The sequence below is a fragment of the Zingiber officinale genome, chromosome 7B (genome assembly GCF_018446385.1).
Source record: "Zingiber officinale cultivar Zhangliang chromosome 7B, Zo_v1.1, whole genome shotgun sequence".
Lineage (NCBI taxonomy): Eukaryota > Viridiplantae > Streptophyta > Magnoliopsida > Zingiberales > Zingiberaceae > Zingiber > Zingiber officinale.
Window position 1 is genome coordinate 93959676 of NC_055999.1, and position 23221 is coordinate 93982896.

Below are 23221 nucleotides of genomic sequence, written 5' to 3' on the forward strand. Positions count from 1 at the left end.
TGGCCTGTCTAATTGGTGTGATTCAAAATTTGATTCTGTTTCACTTGGCTCCTTTGATTCATTTCCTGCTCAATTTGCATTATCGTCTTAGAGCATCTTTAATGCAAATTTTATTAGAGGTTTGTAAAATTAAAAAATTTCATAAAAAAAAAGTTTTTATAGTTATGTATATGAAGTTTGGGGTTTTTAATTTAAGAACATGTTTGAATTTTCAAACTTATTTTTTTTCTTAAATATAGAGTTAATAATTAATGTTAATAATTGTCATAATGTTTTATAATGTATCATTTTATAAATAATTAATAATAAATCTACTTATGAAGAGAATTAATATGAAGAGAATTAATGTGCATGAGTCATACAATTACATGTGAAGAAAATTACAAAAAAATTTATTTAGAATTTTAATCATTAAAAATATTTTAATAAATTTTTATAATATTGATGTGATATATTAAAATTTTCAAAAAAATTCATTCAAAACGAAGATGTGTGTCATGCTTCGACACAATATTATAAAAACGATGCAATACATATAGTGATAAAGTCCACGCAATACATATTGTGATAAATTCCTCAAACAGATTGCAGAAATTAAATTGAAATCAGATGGCAGAATTTTTGAGAGCTTCTGGCTTGGAGATTGATGTTTTAGTCTCCTTTTGATCTCAGTCGTTGGATGAAGCTGTCCACGTAGGACTCGTGGAGCTTCGTGTCGGCGAAGACTTCCCGTTGCTTCTCAGAGTTGCTTCGGAACGCCTTCCCTTCCTCTTCCACCATCACCTTCCTTATAGCCACCGCCACGTCATCTCCAGTGAACGACCCATCGGCCTCGTTCCTCGCCACCTCCTCTCCCACCTTCATTTCCACGCACCACCGAGCGATCAGTCCAGTGTCGACGATCAACGGCAGAATCACCAGCGGGAGTCCGAACTGGAGGCCCTCGATCACCGAGCTGTATCCGCAGTGCGTCAGGAAGGCCCCCACAGAATTGTGCCGGAGGATCTCCAGCTGCGGAACCCAACCTTCGATCACCATCCCGTGGTGGTGGTGCCGAGCGCCGCCGCCTCCGCCTGCTCCCGAGCCTGACGGCTTTCTTACTGCCCAAAGAAACGGCACCGCCGAGAGCTCCAGCCCTGAGGCCAGCTCGCGCTCCTGCTCTGCGCTCAGTGTCGCCTCGCTCCCTATCGCGACGTAGACGACGCTCCTTGGCAGTTGCTCGCTCAGCCACCTGAGGATGGTCGCCGTCGACGACGACTGCACTTCGGCGTGCGATGCTAGTTCGTCCGCCGGCGTAGGCAGCAGGCCGACCGGCACGACGTCGCCGGCGCAAAATCGCGTCGCGAAGAGCGATAGCCAAGAGGATTCGTGTTCGAAGCAGCTCCGGAAGGCGACCAAGTTGCTCGCTTTCAGGACAGAGGTGATGCGTTGCACGTCGCTGATGCCGGAGGCATTGTCTCGGTACGCCCAGATCACCCCCTTCGCCTCGTGGAGACGGAGGGCGAGGGTGGTCGGAAACGGGACGCTTTCCGGCGGCTTGGTGAACTCCTCGGGGGTCAGCAGCGATGTCGGCCTGGTGATCTTGTCGGAAAAAATGAACAAGGTCGAGGCGCGAAAAATAGAGAAATACGCACAGGGGACATTGAGCTCGGCAGCGATATCTGGTGCCCAGTGTTGGCAGAAGTCGATGATCACCCAATCTGGTTTTGTCGACCGGAGGAAGCACGCGAAGGGACTCTGCAGTCCGTCGAGCGCCTTCTTCAAGTACTGAACTTGGTCCGGAAGGAGGTCATTTGTGGACTCGGCGTCGAGCGGGAGGTTGTCGACCGGCGGCAAAGGTAAAGGTACGAACTCAATAAACGGTGCGACATCGGGAGGGAGTTTGGGGAGGCGGGCGATGTTTCTCGGGGTGGAGAGGAAGGAGACGCGGTGGCGGCGCTTGGCCAGCGACTTGGAGAGGCGGAGAAAGGGGAGCATGTGGCCGAAGGCGAGCCAGGGGAAGACGGCGATGTGGAGAGAATCTCCATTCCCGTGATCCGCCATGATCGGAAACAGAGGCGGAGATGCTAATTTATAATATCAGTTTCACTTTTTTTTTTCTGGGTGTGGGACACATGTGAAAATTTTATTTCCAGCTGTTAGATTCCAACAATTTAGCAAAATGCCCCTTCAAAATTTAAAATTTTGGATTAATCAAAAAAAAATGTTAGACCGTTTTAGAATAAATTAAAAGTAAAATTTAACTCTAGTATCAATACAAAAGAGTTTTTCCACTTTAATTAATAAAAAAACAATTTATATGCAAAAAATTTTCAAGCATAATTTTAAGAAAAATGTCTAATTTACTCTATGTAAAGCTAATAGAATTTTTGTGGCGCATAAAAATAATGCGGTAGTTTTTTATATAACTTGATTAATTTTAGAGATAGATGGTATTTTTTTTATTGGTCTATTGAATAAATTTGAATTGTAATTTATGCATATTATCAATCTATAAAATATTCGTACATAGTAAATTCGAATTTTTAATATTTTATTTATTTTCATGAATATTTTTTTCTCTATACCGTATTTGTAGAGTCTTAGAATAATGCGGTATTAAGATGCGAGTCTTTCACCGAGGACATTTATAATGATTAGTATTCTATACGTTTTTTTTATTTTTAATATCGCCTCAATGTCGTATAAAAACTTATTGCACAGTCAGAAAATCTCCTTATGATTTTCTTTTAGGCTCTACATTATATTCTTAATACCCAAATCTTGCATGTAAAAAGGCATTTCCAATGAAAGATTTTTAAAAAGATTTATGAAATAAAAAAGCTCAAATCAATAAAGAGATCAGGTTTGAGATTTATAATCTCTCCTAATAAAGAGTCGTAATAACTAATAAAATTTTAAAACTGTTCTTTCATCTCAAAATTAACAATTTAAGTATGACCATTAATTAATAATGAAAAATATATATACAAATATTAAATAAAAATAATAAATAAACATGTATGATTGGATAATGTAAGGCCCACAAAAAATTATAGGGAGGTCTTTTTAATTACAGTGAGTGGTAGTTTTTTATATTTTTAATGTGATATTAACCTAACGTATTGGAGATAAAAAAAACCTCTTACAAGGCTCTTACCATTGAAGATGCCTTAATAACTAGAATTTTTTTTCTTCTATTTTTTCATCTATTTAAAAAATTTTCATTGGAGATGTCCTAAGTTGTTGGTCTCTTGTTAGTAAAGCTTGAAGACCCTCAACATTTTCTTAAGACACCTCCAAAGGTTATAGTTTAATAAAAGTTTTTTTTAATAATTTTTAATATACCACCTGAATGTCACATAAAAAATATAAAAATATATTATTCTCTACAATAAAAAAAATCTTCCTATAACATTTTTGTGCATCCTATATTATCAACTTTTTTATGCATCATTAATTACTAACACCACCCATATTATTAATTTTAAAATGAAAGAGCAGATTTGACATTTTACTATAACTCTAAAATTATAAATCTTACATTCATAATAGTTAGAATTTTTTTTCTTTAACTAACTTTTTTATTTTATAAATCACTTTAAAAATCTCCCATGGGAGATTATACGTGCTTATCTCGTATTGCATGTCTAACTACAACCTAATTGATGCAAGAGGTTTCCATGTCAGAGGAGATGGTCAATAGACTTATTGGGTGGAAAGCCAAAGGTCAACTGCAGTTTGCCTGAGGGGAATTCAACAGCAGGCTACGACACCTGACTAGACGACGCTTTATCCAACTTTTTAATTCCACGCTCTACTCATGTAATATACCGAATATATATATATATATATAATTTATAGAATTTACTAAAATTTTTCTAAATTTTATGGGATAAGATAAAAAATTTGTTTAGAAATACTTATTTAAAGGAGAAGTTAGATTGATTACCAAAATCAATCTAAGTTTGATTATGATAATCAAACTTAGATTGATCGCAATCTAAGTTTGATTACAATCTAAGTTTGGCGCCGTCTCCCTCTTCGTGCACTTGCGTTGCCTACGCGGTTGTCACCAGGCCGGCTGCCGCGAGGCTCATCGCCGGCGCCGCACGTCCTTTTCATCAACTACACACTGTCCTCTCCTTCCTCGGACCAGCCAAGCTCACGGCTAAGCGGAAGCTCGCGCAGAGGCCGCCTTCCGCCATCTTTGAATCCGAAGGTCGGCAAAGCAGTCTTGAACAGCAGTAGCAGCAGCAGGTCCTTGACGGACTTGTCGTTCTTGTCCACCTCCGCCCACGCAAACGGCCGGGGCTGGTGCAGCGTCTATCTTCTCCCCTCCGCGTCTATCTTCTCCCCTCCCCTCCGCCACACGAACGATCGGAGTCTCCCAGCGTCGCCCTCTGCCGCGAGAGTCCGATGCCGACGCCATGTCCCCTCTCCCTTGCCTCTCCTTTATCGTTGTTCGTGGACCCGGAAGCTCGACGCCGACAACTACTCGTGCTTGCACGCCTGGCAGACAGCTACTCGCGTCAATCACTTCCTTGCCTTACTGTGAGCGGCAGTGCTGCTCGATCTTAGCCAAGCCACGCTGGAGCTCCGGCAACCACCTTCGTAGCCCAATCTGCCTCCACTATTGCTACCGTACATCTCTGCTGCACATGCAACGGTGCCACCGGAGAGGAAGCTGGCGGGTGGAGTGGGGTAACTTTATTAATTAGTTTTTTAATTTTGATGTTGGTTGACCAATTCATTAATTAGGGTGATAATTGATAATTAGATTATTAATCAAGTTATTAGTCTAAACTATGATTAATTGATGCAGTAGTAATCAATTAAATTTAAAGTTTAATTAATGATTCAATTAGTATGATTAATATAGTTAGTTGAATTGTTATTTTATAATTATAATGGTTCATTTATGAATAAGATTCTCGTTAATTAATATTGATTAATTGATTTATAGTTGGATTAGATCGAAGCACTAGTATAACAGCAATTGAATTTAGAAATTAGTGATTAATTTAATTAAAGTAAGTTAATTAATTATATTGGTTAATATGACAACCAATTTAGTTAATTAATAGAGTAATTAATTATTTGAGTTAATTGATTAATGATTAATTAACGATTGATAATTGATTTAAAGATCAATTTGGAGTTAACGGAGTTAGTTTAATTAACTTAATAGTTAATTGAATTATTAATAGGAGTACTCTAGTACTTAGATTAGATTGATATCCTATATTTGTAGGAGCTTAGCTCGAAACAGACCTTGGACTTAAAGACGGTTAAGACAATCTACATTTGATATGGGTAGATTTTGCTTAACTTCTTAATAGCTTTGATTATAGTGCATGATTATTTACTGTCGTGTTTTAATAATATCACAGTTACTCGCTTACCTTAAGTCTATCCTATATCACTCATGAGTTTGATACCTTATTGTATATGCTTATGTGTTGACATATTGTTGATAGCTATGCAGTTATGTTTGATACTCATGATTGTGTTTATAGATATCCATGATATTACCATACCATAGCGTTGTTTATAGATATCCATGATATTACCATACCATAGCGTAGGGCGTTAGATATTCTGCTAGATCCCTTGGTAGATGATTTGACTTTGTATTTATTGTGGGATGATCATACCATAGTATAGGATATCGAGGATCTTGCTAAACTTTTGTTTATTATTTCATACTATAGTGTAGAATATTGAGTATCCTAATAGATTCTTGTTGTTTTTTTAGCCTCTAGTTTATGTTCATGAATTTATATTATATTATGATTATATACTTAGGCTCGTGCTTATATGTCACTGATATTATATGTAGTATAGTTGCATACTAGTGCGAGGGCATATATGTTAGTGAGATTATACTGACCTATGCTTGCTGGAAATCATTCCCTAGTAGAAGGGTAGGGTATTCCACTAGACTTTCCACTTTGAATCAACCCCTAGAATTATTTGATCTTGATCTCGTTGTTTATTATATCTGAGATGATTCCATGGAATTAGTCGAGATATTAATGCTAGGTGACTAGTAACTTGGAGATGTGATTGTCTATTTTCTGCTTATATATGAGTAGGATTATATCGTAGCATAGGATACCGAGTATCCAAGTAGACCCTTACTTGTTATATAGGCTCATACCTATATATTAGTAAGATAATACCACAATGTAGTTGTTCCTGTCAGGAATCTGAGAAGGCGGGGTTGCCGGAATGACGTGGCTGGTGTAGGATCGAAAAGAATTTAGATATCTCCACAATTGCATGATATTGTCCACTTTGGGCCTAAGCCCTCATGGTTTTGCTCTTGGGCTCTACCCAAAAGGCCTCAAGCCAATGGAGATATCTTTTCTCTTATAAACGCATGATCTTTCCCATGTGTTTCCAATATGGGACTATGTTTGCAACCTTGCAATCCCAACAATCCCCCCCTCAAACAAAGGACCATAGGCTTCCCACGTCCGATCCTCGACCCACCAGGTCTTCCTGCCCCTCGGTCTACCCGACCTACTAGGACTTCCTTGCCTAGCCGCAACTAGGACTTCCTGCCCCTCGGTCCACCCGACCTACTAGGACTTTCCTTGCCTAGCCGCAACTAGGACTTCCTACCTGGTGTCTGGTCCTCTTGATCCGAACATAGGAGCCCCCACTTTCTTTGTTCGAGGTCAATATTGTACTCACATGGTTCAATCAGACCATAGCTCTTGTGCACAGTCGGTGGTTAAACCTTCTGGCAGTCCGGGCTCTGATACCACTTGTAGGATCGAAAAGAATTTAGATATCTCCACAATTGCATGATATTGTCCACTTTGGGCCTAAGCCCTCATGGTTTTGCTCTTGGACTCTACCCAAAAGGCCTCAAGCTAATGGAGATATCTTTTCTCTTATAAACGCATGATCTTTCCCATGTGTTTCCAATATGGGACTATGTTTGCAACCTTGCAATCCCAACAGCTGGAATGTTGGTCGCATTTCCATGACCCGGATGGTGAGCTGTCTTCTGTGTTGACCAAGTTGTCAGAAGATCTCCGGTCAACGCTAACTGCAACCAGCGACCGAGTTGCCCCGATCTCTGGTACCCTGATGCTCGAGGCGGGTCCCATGAATATATAAGCAGTCGAATAATAGCAGAACCATGAAATAAATATAGGATGAGTATGGTGACGTACCCTGGCCCCGGGGGCGCCCTCGGACAGATCGGTGAGCTGGTCGCGCTGCTGATCGAGTCGTCAAGCCCCTGAAGGATAGATGTGTCAGCTGAGGAGCCGGATTTGCTTGCCTGGGGGTCGAGCGTGACCTGGATCCGGTAAACAATATGCCAGCCGAGAGATAATAGTGGCACGCCAGCCGAGAGATGACGTCGGCATGCAAGCTGGGATATAATATTGACACGCAGGCCGAACACACCACAGCGGTGCGTAGGTCGAAATACAACGATGGTTCGAAGGCCAGACAAGTGCCGAAAGCCCCTGTCGGCGTGGATCAGATGTCGACTCGACGTCAAAACTATACGGCAGCGTGGATCGGAGGATGACAATAGCTGTGAAATCAGCAGAGGTCGTGGATCGGCCGATGCATGCCGCTGGGAGTGATGACCGAAAGGGGAACGACGATGAGGAACGCGATCTGGCAGTTGACAAAGGTGGCGAGGTGATTGGCCGATAGTGGTGCCGATGGTTGAAGGTTGCTCGCTGGAGGCTGTGGGGCGGGTGACGACAGCTGAAGGAGGAGGTTGCGACAGCGGCGATGACCATTGGGGGTGACGTCTACGATTGCTGGATGCAGTGGCCTCTAGAGGCGGCGTCGGCGGCCGTTGATGTGCGTAAATATTATGATCATTTATGCATGTTTTAATGCACATTCACTTGCTTTATGCATATATATTCTTTTCATGATCGTCTCTTTTATCATATACTCATCATAAATACTCTTTTATTCGGAGATCTGCTCTTTGTTTGATTTTGTGTTGACAAGGATAACTTTTGAAGCAAAAACAACGATTGTCGACGTACCGGAACGAGGCAGAGAACACGGTCGTGCAACCTCGTGTTGGTTGCTACTCGGAATACCGTTCTAGTTCCCCTATACAAAAATTTGTACAAGCATAGAACTATCCTAGCTACCCATGTGCTCTACTGAAGTTAAGTTTAGATTGCAAACGATGTACTTGGACTTACCATCTCGTGCCAAGTGTCCGGCCAGCCTTAACCCATTTAGCTTCCAATCACTATGTGTCCAGTCAATCTTGATCCACCTGGATTTTCAACTGCCTAGCTTCACTCACCAGGACTTCCTTATTGCCTAGCTTCACTCACTAGGATTTTTCACATGTCTTCACTTACTAGGACTTTTCATCACCTAGCTTTCCTTACTAGAACTTCCATCTGCCTAGCTTCACTCATTAGGGATTTTTAACTGGCTTCACTCACCAAGATATTCCAACTTCTTGGCTTCACTCACCAGGACTTTCCATCACTTAGCTTCACTCACTAGAATTTTCACCTAGCTTCACTCACTGGGATTTTCCAACTGTCTGGCTTCACTTACTAGGACTTTCACATTAAGTGCGATCAATATTGACCTACTTAGATTTTCTACTTCTACCAACCTTTTCATTGGTCTTGTCTTTGCCTAATCTCCAGTGCTTTCTAGTCAACCTTGACCTGCTTGATTCTTTTTCACATCAAACTCGTCAACCTTGACCAATCTCCCTAAACAGACAATTACACTTGTAATCTCCATATATTATCAAAAATTAAAACTCAAACATTAAGACTCAAGCTTGAGTCAACTCAAGTTTAGTCAAACTAGTCAACCTTGACCTAGAGAAATTGCACCAACAGATTCACCTTTCTTGTTCTGGGATACCTTCTTGATTTCCCGTGTGTTGAATTCCTTCTTCTTCCTTACCATTCTTTAGATGAGTTTCACTAGTTTCACGGTAGTGTCATCATCGTCGTCGGATTTGGATTCTTCTGATTGTATTTCTACTTTTGCCTTTGACTTATATTGTTTTTGTTATCATGTAAACAAAGAAACTCCTTTTTCGATTTGATTTCCATTAGTTTGTTCATGAAGTTCTAATTCAAAGAATAATGAATCTAATTTAATTGTTAAGAGATCCCAAGATACTTTATAAGCATCGACGATCAATGCACATAATGTGTTCCTCAGAAAAGCCCTTAGTGCGTACCTTATTATGTCATAATTTTCCACCATTTGCCTAATTGCATGTAGCCCATTAAGAATGTGTTGTAGGCGGGCAGGGAGTTCACTTTTCTACATTGTTATGTTATACAAATTATTTAAAAGCAAATCACATTTGCTTACCTTGGTATCTAAAGTTCCCTCATGAAGCTTAATTAGCTTGTTCAACAAATTTTTCGCATTGATGAACGAACCAACTCGGCTAAGTTCCTCCTTGGTTAAGTCGCATTGTAGGGTTTGTGGTGCTTTAGCATAAGCTTCTATCTCCTTCTTCATCTACGGGCCCCAATTTTTGCACCCCACCAGTACTTCCTGTCCGTCGAGAAGTAGTGAGAATCCAGTTTGAATGGAAATCCACATATCCACCTTAGTCTTCAGGTGGAACTCCATGTCATTTTTTTCAATAACAGAAGTCATCTCTCATGAAGAGCGGGGATGGGAATGTGTCATTTAGAATCTTGTAAAAAAAAATAATGAAATATTCCAAGATTTGGTCTTAGGTTTAGTAGTGCGAGAAGAATAAAAAAATTGTGAATAAAAGGCTCAAGTGATGTTACACCAATTTCGAGTAATTTTAAAAAATAAAAAATTGCCAGAAGAGGCGATTGCACTAATTTGGACTTAAGGTGAAAATCTTAAAATGAAAAATTAATTTGCTCTAACGATGGTTTCACTAATTTAGAGCGATTTCACTCTGATATCAATTGTTAGATAGAGAAAAGTGCTACAGGGGGTTGAATAACACGTTTCTTACACGTTTATAAATCATTCGAAAAATCATAGAGTCGTGCAATGGAATTTAAAAGACAATTAAGAATACGGTGGTTTTACTTGGTTCTCAGCCTCGTGGCTACTACTCCAAGACTTGCAGTTAGTTTGACCACTTTCATTGGGTAATTACTATTAATCTGCTTCCTTTTACAAATATAGGGTTCAGTAACAAACCTACTAACCCTAAGAGATGTTAGCATATAAAGAAAATTGAATAGAAATGCAACAACTAAAAGTTACCCAAAAGCTAGGCTCGTTTGAGCTCGTAGCGACATCGTGTTGTTGTTGCTTCGTTGACGCTTGATTGCAACCATCGTTGTTTTGGATGCATAACGGAGCTTGAAACAAGGAAGGAATGAGTGAAGAAGGCTTTGATTGAGATCTTCTTTTATAGCCTGATCCAGGTGCCTAGATTGGTTTGAGGTGCCTGGATCGGCCCATAACGAATCTGATCCCATCGCTATGATAACTCTTCTAGTCCAGACACTTGGTGTTGGATCGAGAAGCGCTAGAGGGGGGGGTGAATAGCGCTCGTGGCTATTTCGTTCGATTATCGAAAAACTATCGGAGTTAAAACGTGCAGCGGAATAAGCGGAAATAAAATAAAGAGACAACACAAAGAGACAGGTCGATTTTACTTCGTTCGGAGCCTAAGTCGACTCCTACTCGAAGGCCCGCGATCCTTGATCGCTTCCGGTGGGCAACAACTATAAGTTCGTTAAAAGATTACAATTATGAGTACAAATAAAAGCTATAAAAAATTATACCGACAACAAGAAATGCTAATTCTGAAGCTTCGGGTCGTCGGGCACTTGTAGTAGCACTTCGGAGCGTCTTTTGGAGCAGCGTGTTGATGAAAGATCACTTAGAATTCGTTGTCCATTGAAGTTGCACCTCAACCCTCCTTTTATATGCGGTTCCGGGCACCTGGATCCCTTCCGGGTGCCTGGAGTGTGACGTGGCCAACCAACCAGGATGCTCCACGTGGCGAAGTCGCGCAGGGGATAGAATTTGGTCCCGGGCGCCCGGACCTGTTCCGGGCGCCCGGACAGCCTTTTTCCAACAGGTTCCTCACCTGCAAACAAAGGTTAGTCCGAGCAAAATACCCTGCAAGACAATGTTAGAATCTGATAAAACACAGTAAGTAATAATTGACAGTCTTCGGACTGTCCGAGTCTGACTTTGGATTTCCAGCCGAAAGCCCTAGGTCGACCCGACGCCACTGCTCCCTCCCGGGAACGCGTCCTCACCTACTCCACTCGTGAGATTTACTGCTGATCGATCCTCCGGATCGATCGACTTTGCTCAAGACTGATGCTTCCGGACTTTCTGCTGGACATCCGCTTCCCCGGCTAGTCCAGTCTTTCACCTGGTTCGCGACACCAGGACTTTTCACCTAGGGTTACCACCCCCTAGGACTTTTGCCTGAAGCCATCAACCTGCCAAGACTTTACGCATAGGGTTACCACCCCTATGACCTAGGGTTACCACCCCCTAGGGTTTTCCCTTTGCCTAACCGCAGCTAGAACTTTCCTGAAATCCTCAGGTAGACTTGTTAGACTAAAAAACATCTTAACTTTGAATTCTTTGCCGTTATCAAAACACGAGTTCGATCGTCGGATGCTTCCCGCACCAACAATCTCCCCCTTTTTGATTATGGCAACACAAATTTGAGGTCAAGTAAACAGGCGAATAGATAGTCATTTTAAACACAGGCAAAATTTGCTAAGTATAGCTGAACAAGGTAACTAAAGTAAATTTTGCCCTATATACTCCCCCTTAACTTTGGCTCCCCCTTAACTTTTGGTCCCCCTTAATTTTTAACTTGAATTTTATGTTTACATTTTTGCTACTCTCCCCCTTTGCCATAACTCGAAAAATGGGCAATGTATAAAGAGTTGTGCATGATTAAAGTTAGCAATATTCAACAGAGTTTGGAAGTTAAGGTCAATTGGAATTTAAGTTTTTAGGACCAGATTATTCATTTAAGTTCAGTTGGTCCTTAAGTCCAAGCACAAGTCATGATTAGGTATCAGAGCCATAGAGAACAAAACATTCTTGAAAAAGAAATTGAGTATCTTTTGCCAACTGTCTAACCTTTAGTTACTTGCTGATTGTCTATAGGACAATAGCTTTTACTAGGTTAGTCAAGTTGAGTTATTTAGATCCAGATAGACTTGACTAGAGCTGGAGAACTTTAACTTGATTAATGTTTATTGCATATTTAACGCCCAGACTCATATTGATGCACAGATATAAGCATTCTTGAGTCCAGGCTATACCCTATGCATCTCACGCCATTCTATGTTTTTCAATCACAATCAAGGTAAACCTAGGTGTTTTGTGAGATGCTCTGGCTTAATTCTAGGGGAACATGATATCTAGGGGGAAATCCTAGACTAAACCCAACTTTTGAAAGTCTAGTAAAAATGGAGTTTTGAAAACTATTTTTCCTAGAATTTGAAAACAAAATAATAATAGTAAGATATCTATTCTACCCAACACATTCATATTTACCTTCTAAGTCCACTGAACTCAAGTTCAGGTAAGGGTTTTGTAAAAATGTCAGCTAGGGTTGATTTGGACTCAACGTGGTTGAGTGCAATTTCACCTTTAGCTACATGATCCCTTACAAAGTGGTGTTTTACCTCTATGTGTTTGGTCCTAGAGTGGTGTATAGGATTTTTGGTCAGATTAATTGAGCTGATATTATTAATAAAGATTTTAGTATTTTTATAGTCTAGTTGATAGTCTTTTAGTGTATGCATCATCCATAACAATTGAGATGCACATTCTCCTAGAGCTATGTATTCAGCTTCTGTAGTGGATAGAGCAACACAATGTTGCTTTCTGCTTGACCAACTTACTAGGCACTGACCTAGAATCTGGCAGCCACCACTTGTACTTTTTCTGTCTAGCTTGTACCTGGCATAGTCTGAATCAGAATAGCCATAAAGGTCAAAAGTGCAAGTTCTTGGATACCAAAGTCCTACATTTAGAGTTCCTTTAATATACCTCAGTATTCTTTTAACATATGTTAGGTGTGACTCTTTTGCACAGGATTGGTATCTTGCACAGATACCTACTGCAAACAGTATGTCAGGTCGACTTGCAGTTAGATAAAGTAAACTCCCTATGGCACTCCTATAGTATTTTGGGTCTACATGTTTTCCTTCAGGGTCAGAGTCAATGTTTATGTTGGTTGCCATTGGAGTATTTATAATTTTTGAGTTTTCCATGCTGAATTTTTTGATTAACTCCTTAGCATACTTAGTTTGATAAATGTAGATTCCATCTTTGGTTTGTTTTATTTGTAAGCCTAAGAAAAAGTTGAGTTCCCCAACCATGCTCATTTCAAATTCACTTTCCATTAACTTAATAAATTCTTTTAGAAATTTTGAGTTAGTTGAGCCAAAAATTATGTCATCAACATAGATTTGGGCTATAAAGATGTCTTTTCCTATAGTTTTCACGAACAAAGTAGGATCAATTTGTCCTTGGTTAAATTATTTGGATATTAAGTAATTAGATAGTCTTTCATACCATGCTCTAGGAGCTTGTTTTGGTCCATATAGTGCATTTTTTTAATTTAAAAACGTGATTAGGGTAGTCTATGTCTTCAAACCCTGGAGGTTGGCTTACGTAGACTTCTTCCTTGATAAAACCATTTAAAAAGGCTGACTTAACGTCCATTTGGTACAATTTGAATCCTTTATTGGCTGCATAGGCTAATAACATCCTAATGGACTCGAGTCTAGCTACTGGAGCATAGGTTTCATCATAGTCTAGGCCTTCGACTTGACTAAACCCTTTGGCTACTAACCTTGCCTTGTTTCTTACTATATCACCGTGATCATCTAACTTATTCCTAAAAACCCATTTAGTATCTATTATTGATTTATCTATGGGTTTAGGTACAAGGTCCCAGACTTGGTTTCTCTCAAATTGGACTAATTCTTCCTACATTGCAATGATCCAGTCTGGATCAGGCAGGGCTTCTTCTATAGTTTTAGGTTCAATTTTAGAAATTAGAGCAATCTGACTAAGGTTTCTATAGGACGATCTAGTTCTGACTCCTAGGTTTGGGTCACCTAAAATTTGGTCAGGTGAGTGAGAGGTGCTTATTCTAGTTGGTCTTATTTGTGAGTCAGAAACTGGTTCTTCAGACTCATTAAGATTAGTTTGGATTTCATCATCATCTACATCTCTTGGATTAGTGTTAATATTTGCATTTATATTAGGTAAGTTGTTTTCTTCATCAAATATTACATTAGTTGTTTCTTCAACTTTCAATGTATTTTAATTATATACTCTAAAGGCTCTACTGGTAGAGGAGTATCCTAAGAATATTCCTTGATTAGATTTGGGTGTAAATTTTCCTAAGTAATCTTTAGTATTTAAAATGTGAACTTTACAACCAAATACTTTTAAATAATTTAGATTGAGAATTTTATGATAGTAGAGTTCATACGGTGTTTTATTGTGATATTTGTTTATTAAAATTCTATTTTGAATATAATTTGCCGTATTTATTGCTTCAGCCCAAAATTGGTGACTTAACTCATATTCGTTTAACATTGTCCTAGCGGCTTCTTGTAGTGTTCTATTTTTACGTTCTACTAGTCCATTTTGTTGGGGGGTTCTAGGACATGAAAATTCATGTTGGTATCCATTTATTTTACAAAATTGGGTGAACTTATGATTTTCAAATTCCCCTCCGTGATCACTTCTTATTCTTTTAATTTTAGTATCTTTTTCATTTTCCGTTAAGTTGCAAAAATTACTAAATATTTCATAGGTTTCATCTTTTGTTTTTAGAAATTTTACCCAAGTGTACCTGGAGTAGTCATCAATTATTACTAAGCAATATTGGTTCTTGTTTAGTGATTTGGCTCCATGTGAATCAAATAGATCAAGGTGAAGGAGCTCAAGTATGGTGTTGGATCTTTCTAGGTTAGTTGACTTATGGGTTGACTTGGTTTGTTTTCCTTTTTGACATGCATCACAGATTGAATTTTCAATAAATTTTAATTTGGGCAAACCTCTAACTAGACCATTTTGACTCATTCTTGAAATAAGTCTTGTGTGTGTGTGACCCAGCCTTCTGTGCCACAGTTGGGTTTCCTCTTGTTGTGTCAGGAGACACTTTATAGAGGATATTGATAAGTTAATTGTGTAGATGTTATTTTTCCTAAGTCCCTTAAGTTTAATTTCTGGATTTTCAATATTTTTAACTAGACATCCAGATTTATCGAAATTAACTAGATATCCATTGTCACACAATTGACTTATACTTAGTAAATTAAAGTTAAAATTGTCAACCAATAAAACATTTCGAATAACGAAATCGGAACTAAGTTCAATATTACCTTTTCCGATTACTTTAAGTTTACCGTTGTTGCCGAATGCAACTGATCCTAGACTCTTGTACTTGAGTTTGGTAAACTTCAACTTGTCTCCAGTCATATGTCTGGAGCATCCACTATCCAACATCCATCGATCCAATTCCTACACATGAAGTAGTTGAATTGGTTTCTTTTTAATGGATTAAAGATAGCGTGATTGAAGCAGACACTATGTTTATTGTCTCCTCTATTGTATTCAAGATAAAAATAATTTTGAAATTTAAGTTTTAAAATTTAAGTTTTAAAATAATTTTGAAATTTAAGTTTTAAAATAATTTTGAAATTTAAGTTTTTAAAATAATTTTGAAATTTAAGTTTTTAAAATAATTTTGAAATTTAAGTTTTTAAAATAATTTTAAAATTTAAGTTTGATTTTAATTACTTAGTCATCTCACCCGATCTAATTTCTCAATCAGGGAATCCTATAATTTTTGTGAGATGAATTGAGGTTCAATTTAAGGGTTTTGTTTAGTCTTGTGTTAGATTCATGTTTAGCTTTGGATTCAACAAGTAAGCATTCTTTGGATAAACTTCTGGGCTATGGTGAGTCACAAGGAGCTCATTAAAGTAACCATGCCTTCGAGGTTTTCCAAATAGTCCTACCCATTGAACTTAATACTAAAACTTGGTCTAACTAGTTAGGATCCATTTACGGTCAGTTTCACTTGGCCAAATGCACCAGGTCGAAGCTATATCTTCCTAGACATGCGATGCCCAAGTTTCCCTAACGTACTATCATCCAAAAACTTCACCAGTACTGTGGTTCAAGTTAAACTTATCCCGTTTTAATCTAACCTTAACTACCCTGTCGGGTAATCTATTCTTGTTTTACCCATTCCGGATAAATTAGGTTCAGTTACCCTGTCGGGTAGTTCAGTTGGAGGTGCCAGGTAGTTTGGACCCTCCATCTATTTATAATTTCGATTTGTTTAATTTTGAATTTGTAATTTAATTTTTAATTTTTAATTTAATTTCGAATTATGAATTTGATTTTTAATTAAAAAATTTTTTAATTTAATTTCGAATTTTAAATTTTGAATTTGATTTTTAAAATTTTAATTTTTAATTTAATTTCGAATTTTAAATTTTTAATTTGATTTTTTTTTAAAAAATTTTAATTTAATTTCGAATTTTAAATTACGATCGTTTTCATTTTAGCTTTCCCTGGATCACGGCCTCGATATGGTCTGTCGAGGTAGTATATTTGATCCTTCGGAACCCAGTATTGGCCAAGTCCAATTTGATTTATCAATTTGGACTTGGGGACCCATGCTTGGACTGATTTACTACTTTGTTTGTTTATTAAGGATAAATAAGATTTATATTTCTTTTTATATCCTAGCCCAGTTCTATTGTAGACGGCTCTTTGTGTCCCAAGAATTAGATCCAAATTCTTGGAGTCTAGAGAGAACTTTTCTAAAGTAATTTTTAAATCATTTAACTGATTTTTCAGATTTGAATTTTCTTTCTCAAGTTGTTGTACTTGAGTTGAATCTTCAGTTAAAGATTTTGAGTTAGTTACTCCTTTAAGAATGGTTACTTCTTTTAAAAGTGACTTAATTTTCAAATTTGACTTGGCTAATTTTCGAAGTAAATAATTGACTAAATTATTAAGCCTAGGAATACTTACAGTGAGTCGACCCTTCGAAACGGATGCGGATCCGTGGCTTTGCTCGGAGTCGGCCTCGACTCGCTCTCGGTTCGACGATCCGGTCCAGGCCATCAATGCGAGTAAACTTGTTTGGTCGAGTTCGTCGTCTTCGTCCTCCGAAGAAGATTCGTCCCAGGTTGCCTTTAGTGCCTTCTTTCTTCTTTGCTTTTTGGCCTCCTTTTGGTTGGGACAGTTGGCCTTGATATGCCCTTTCTGGTTGCACCCGTAACATGTGACTTCGAACTTTACCTTTGAGTTTTGTTGGGCCTCCCTGGATTGGACTGCCTTCTTTAGATCTTTCTTGTTGAAGCCATTCTTCTTCTTGTAGAGCTTCTTTACAAGATTCACAAGTTCGCTGGTCAGTTCATCTTCTGAATCTTTTGAGTCAGGTTCATCTTCTGATTCTGATTCAATTTTTCGCCGTCCTCTTGATTCCCGTGTTCGATTCGTTCCTGCAACCAAAGTAATCCCTTTCTCGGATGGCTGTGCATTAGTTTGTTCATGGAGTTCGAATTCACTAAATAATTCGTCTAATTTCAAGGAGGACAAATCCTTAGAGACTTTATAGGCATCTACCATTGATGCCCATAGTGTACTCCTAGGGAATGAGTTAAGGGCATACCTTATTATATCTCTGTTTTCTACCTTCTGCCCGATTCCATGTAGAGAATTCAGGATATCTTGAATTCGGGCGTGCAAAGAGCTTGCCGTCTCGCCTTCCTGCATTTTCAAATTGTATAGTTTATTTAGTAACAAATCACGCTTACTTACCTTGGTTTCCGAGGTGCCCTCGTGTAGTTTGATCAGTTTCTCCCATAGTTCCTTTGCGGAGGAGAATGGATGAGCTCTTCTTTGGTAAGACCGCACTGAATGATGCAGGTGGCTTTGGCGTCTGCTTCCACCTTTTTGATAAATGCTGGCTCCCAGTTCTCACAGGATGTAAGCTTACCGTCTGTATCAGTTGGTAGTTGCAGTCCTGTTTTGACGATCATCCAGGTGTCGAACTGGATCTTTAGATAAATCTCCATTCGCCCCTTCCAATATCCGAAGTCTTCTCCGGAAAATAATGGGGGACGAACGGTGCTAAATCCTTCTTGTTGGGCCATTTAGATCTACAAAAAAAAAACAGAAACAACAAGATCTATTCCAAGACTAAGTCTTGGCTTAGTAGTGCGGGAGGAAGGAAAAATAACAGGCTCAAGTGGTATTGACCAGCTTTGAGCAGAAAATCGATTCGTAAAAAGAAATTAGAATATAGCTATGAGGCTAAATTCTAATCGACTCCGAACAAAACCACGAAAAAATTGTCTCGAATAGTGGTTGCACTGATTCAAGACGACCCCGCTCTGATACCAATTGTTGGATCGAGACGCGCTAGAGGGGGGGTGAATAGCGCTCGTGGCTATTTCGTTCGATTATCGGAAAACTATCGGAGTTAAAACGTGCAGCGGAATAAGCGGAAATAAAATAAAGAGACAACACAAAGAGACAGGTCGACTTTACTTCATTCGGAGCCTAAGTCGACTCCTACTCGAAGGCCCGCGATCCTTGATCGCTTCCGGTGGGCAACAACTATAAGCTCGTTAAAAGATTACAATTATGAGTACAAATAAAATCTATCAAAAATTATACCGACAACAAGAAATGCTAATTCTGAAGCTTCGGGTCGTCGGGCACTTGTAGTAGCACTTCAGAGCGTCTTTTGGAGCAGCGTGTTGATGAAAGATCACTTAGAATTCGTTGTCCATTGAAGCTGCACCTCAACCCTCCTTTTATATGCAATTCCGGGCGCCTGGAGTGTAACGTGGCCAACCAACCAGGATGCTCCACGTGGCGAAGTCGCGCAGGGGATAGAATTTGGTCCCGGGCGCCCGGACCTCCGGGCGCAGGTCCGGGCGCCCGGATCCATCCCGGGCGCCCGGACAGCCTTTTTCCAGCAGGTTCCTCACCTGCAAACAAAGGTTAGTCCGAGCAAAATACCCTACAAGACAATGTTAGAATATGATAAAACACAGTAAGTAATAATTGACAGTCTTCGGACTGTCCGAGTCTGACTTTGGATTTCCAGCCGGAAGCCCTAGGTCGACCCGACGCCTACTGTTCCCTCTGCGGGGAACGCGTCCTCACCTACTCCACTCAGGAGATTTACCTATTGCCAGTCGATCCTCCAGATCGACTGGACTTTTGCTCAGCACTCGATGCTTCCGGACTTTCTGCTGGACATCCGCTTCCCTGGCTAGTCCAGTCTTTCACCTGGTTCGCGACACCAGGACTTTTTACCTAGGATTACCACCCCCTAGGAATTTTGCCTGAAGCCATCAACCTGCCAAGACTTTACGCATAGGGTTACCAACCCCTATGACCTAGGGTTACCACCCCCTAGGGTTTTCCCTTTGCCTAACCGCAGCTAGGACTTTCCTGAAATCCTCAAGTAGACTTGTTAGACTAAAAAACATCTTAACTTTGAATTCTTTGCCGTTATCAAAACACGAGTTCGATCGTCGGATGCTTCCCGCACCAACACTTGGGTGTGACAGAGGTTCCCAGATAGTCCAAGCACCTGGATATGATAGAGGTGTCTGGATTTGATAGAGGCGTCTGGATCCCATTTTTCAGTTAGCTTTCTGCATCACAGTGTTAGCATAATATATAAATATAATTATGATTAATAGCTCTCCAAGCTGTCCAGTCTAAATTTTAGATCTCTGATGAGATCTTAGGTTGGATTAACTTCTAGTATTGTTCCCTTTTCTAGAGTGCGTCTTCACTTCTCCATTAGGGACAGTTTACCTGATACCAAGTTTGGTTCACCTGACCTACTTGGGCTTTTGATCAGCCTGACCTTGATGCTCGGACTTTCCGCTAGACCTTCAGCCCTTGACCTATCTAGACTTTCGTCAAGTATCCTCGACCCCAGGACTTCCCACCTAATGTCCTCGGCCCCCAAGACTTTTCGCCAGATATCCTTCATCTGCCAAGACTTCTGCCTAGTTCCTCCGGCTAAGACTTCCTTGCCTAGCCATAATTACGACTTTTTTTTACCTAACCTCACCTAGAATTTTCATACAAGCTCAATCAACATATTAAAAAAATTATAAAATTTAATTGGAACCTCTTGGCAAGACGAAAATCTTAAATTAGATCGTATGATATAACCTACATCAATACTACGTATCTAGTGCAGGGAGTATTTTAAGCACCACAATGGGATCTCTTTAAGAGCTCCCATTGTTTACGTGGCTCCAATGAGTGAGAGAGAGCTCCCTCATTTCTGATAAGAAGCGACTCCCTCCCTATTTTTTTATTTTTTAATTAATATTTTAAATTTAGTTTATTTAAATAATAAAATATTAAAAAATAATAATTTATGAGAAAATGTGAAATCTATAAAGATGTTGTTAAGAGATTTTTTTTTCTTTTTTTATAATGAAGAGATGTGTAAGTTTTTTTAAGGGCAATTTAGCAAAAGGTGCATGTAGAGATCTAAATTTGTCAAAAGGCGTACGCTACTTTGGTATTTACTAAAGAACACACTTTTTTAAGTGTATTTCTTATTTTATCCTCCTAACAATTTGACTTTTTCTATCATTTTTCTTTTCTCCACTATATTTCTCTCTCTTTACTTTTTTGTATTGGCATGCAGAACATATGAATAACATTAATCAATTTTTAATAACATTTCAATACATTTAAAGAGGCAAAAATAAACAATGAATACCATATTTGAACTCCTTGTAATTTCAGAAATCCACTGGAACTAAAATGAATGTAATCGGGGCTCTCTAGGTCGATCAGTAGGTTTCAATCAAAACCCACTAATGGACCTAGAGAGCTCCGATTGCACCCATTTCAATTTCTATGGATTTCTGAAATTGCAAGGAGTTCAAATATGATGCCCATTATTTATTTTGACTTTTCATATATATTAGCATGCAAAATGAAAGAATCGTTAAAAACACCCATGTTGGGCCTTATATGGACTCATATCAAGCCCAACGTGGGCTTGATATCATTCCATATCAGACCCACGATGGGCCTGATATGAGTCCATATCAGGCCCAACGTGGACTTTTTTTGCTGATTCTTCGATTTTATTTATTAACACATATAAAAAGTCGAAATAAATAATGAACATCATATTTGAACTCCTTGCAACATCAGAAATCCATAGGAACTGAAATGGGTGCAATCGGAGCTCTCTAGGTCCATCAGTAGGTTTTAACCGAAACTCACTGATGGATTTAGGGAGCTCCAATTGCACCCATTTCAGTTTCTATGGATTTCTGATGTTGCAAGGAGTGCAAATATGGTGTCCATTATTTATTTTGACTTTTCATAGATGTTAATATATAAAATCAAAGAATCGTCAAAAAAGTCCACGTTGGGCCTGATATGAAATCATATCAGACCCAACCTTCATCAACGCTGAAAAAGTTATATGTATGGGAGAACAATGAAGTCAACCATGTAAATATGAAAGTTCTCATCAGAACATGAAAACAGACAGCTTTCAAAAGCTTGTTTCTCCCTAAACCTAAAATGAAAGTCATTGGCATGCACACAGGGACATAGAGGTAGATCACAAGTGAGAAAATGGCCAAGAATACTTGATTTCAAACTCCATAGCACCAGTGCCTATGAGAAGATAATATTCAAGTGATACACAAGATTTAGAAAATATCATATTAAGAAACTAGACCTTCTGACTGCAGTATTATCGTTTTTTGCTAAATTATCTATAATTTGCACTAGTCCTAAAAATTAGGTCATTGTAGCAGTCAATAGAACCATTAACAAAATAAATACCTATGATGATCAACCAATTCTGGGTGGACCTATAAAACTTCTCCAGCGTTGATGAAAGTTGGGCCTAATATGATTTCATATCAGGCCCACATTGGACCTGATATGATTCCATATCAGGGCCAACGTGAACTGATCCCTATGTCCATCAGTGGGTTTCGGTCAAAACCTACTGATGGACCTAGAGAGCTCCGATTGCACCCATTTTAGTTCCTATGGATTTATAATGCTGCAAGGAGTTTAAATATGATGTCTATTATTTATTTTAGTTTTTCATAGATGTTAATATATAAAATCAAAGAATCGGCAAAAAAAGTCCACGCTGGGCCTGATATGAGTCCATATCAGGCCCAATGTGGGCGTTTTTGATGATTATTTTATTTTGCATGTTAACATCTATGAAAAGTCAAAATAAATAATAGACACCATATTTGAACTCTTTGCAATTTCAGAAATCCATAGAAACTGAAATGAGTGCAATCGGAGTTCTCTAGGTCCATCAGTGAGTTTTGACCAAAACTCACTTATCGACTTAGAGAGCTCCGATTACACTCATTTTAATTCCAGTGGATTTATGAAATTGTAAGGAATTCAAATATGTTATTTATTATTTATTTTTACTTCTTCAAATATATTAAAATATTATTTAAAAATTGACTAATGTTATTCATATTTTTTACATGCCGATACAAAAAAGATAAGAGAGAGGAGAAAGAAATATAATAGAAAAAAAAATGATAAAAAATTTTAAATTATTAGGAGGATAAAATAGAAAATATATTTTAAAAAAAATAATTTTTTTAATAAATATCAAAATATCATATACCTTTTGATAAATTTAAATCTCTGTACCTACGTTCTTTAATAAATTATCATATTTTAGCGTAATACGGATATGACTATAAATGTTCCACATCAACGTACCTGGGAGGGAGTGACTCTACATGTACTATTCCCAGACGGCCTTTTTCCATTGTTTCATCGCTGGTACCATTGAAGAGATCATAGCCTACGATGTGCACATGCTTCCCCAACCATGAAGTTAACTTCTACCTCTGCCCCTCTACAAAACTAGCTAATGCTAGAATGGTATATTTTATTTTATAATAATTCATTAAAAGCTAATGCTAGAATGGTATATTTCATTTTATAATATTTTTTTTTTTAATGAGTGGTGCGGTGTGCTTGGCTGTCACTCCCACATTTTAATGATTGATTGCCTTGCACAACGGTGGGCCTGGTACTTAAAGTTTACCTGTGCATTTCACCTACTGCACTAACAATTTTATTTTAATTGACGAGGCAAATAATGGCAAAAAAACAAAAAGATTTTGTTTGACCACCCAGCTCAAAAGCTTTCAATTGCTTTCTTTTCGTCGCAGTA

The 23221-nt window shown here is 38.7% G+C and overlaps 1 protein-coding gene across 1 annotated transcript; it reads right to left on the minus strand.

The window, feature by feature from the left end:
- Nucleotides 1–513: 513 nt before the first annotated feature.
- On the minus strand, nucleotides 514–2041 carry LOC122006343 (putative UDP-rhamnose:rhamnosyltransferase 1). The gene has a single exon (XM_042561810.1). The coding sequence runs from the start codon at nucleotides 1975–1977 to the stop codon at nucleotides 652–654; it is 1326 nt and encodes a 441-aa protein (XP_042417744.1). The 5' UTR covers nucleotides 1978–2041; the 3' UTR covers nucleotides 514–651.
- Nucleotides 2042–23221: the final 21180 nt, after the last annotated feature.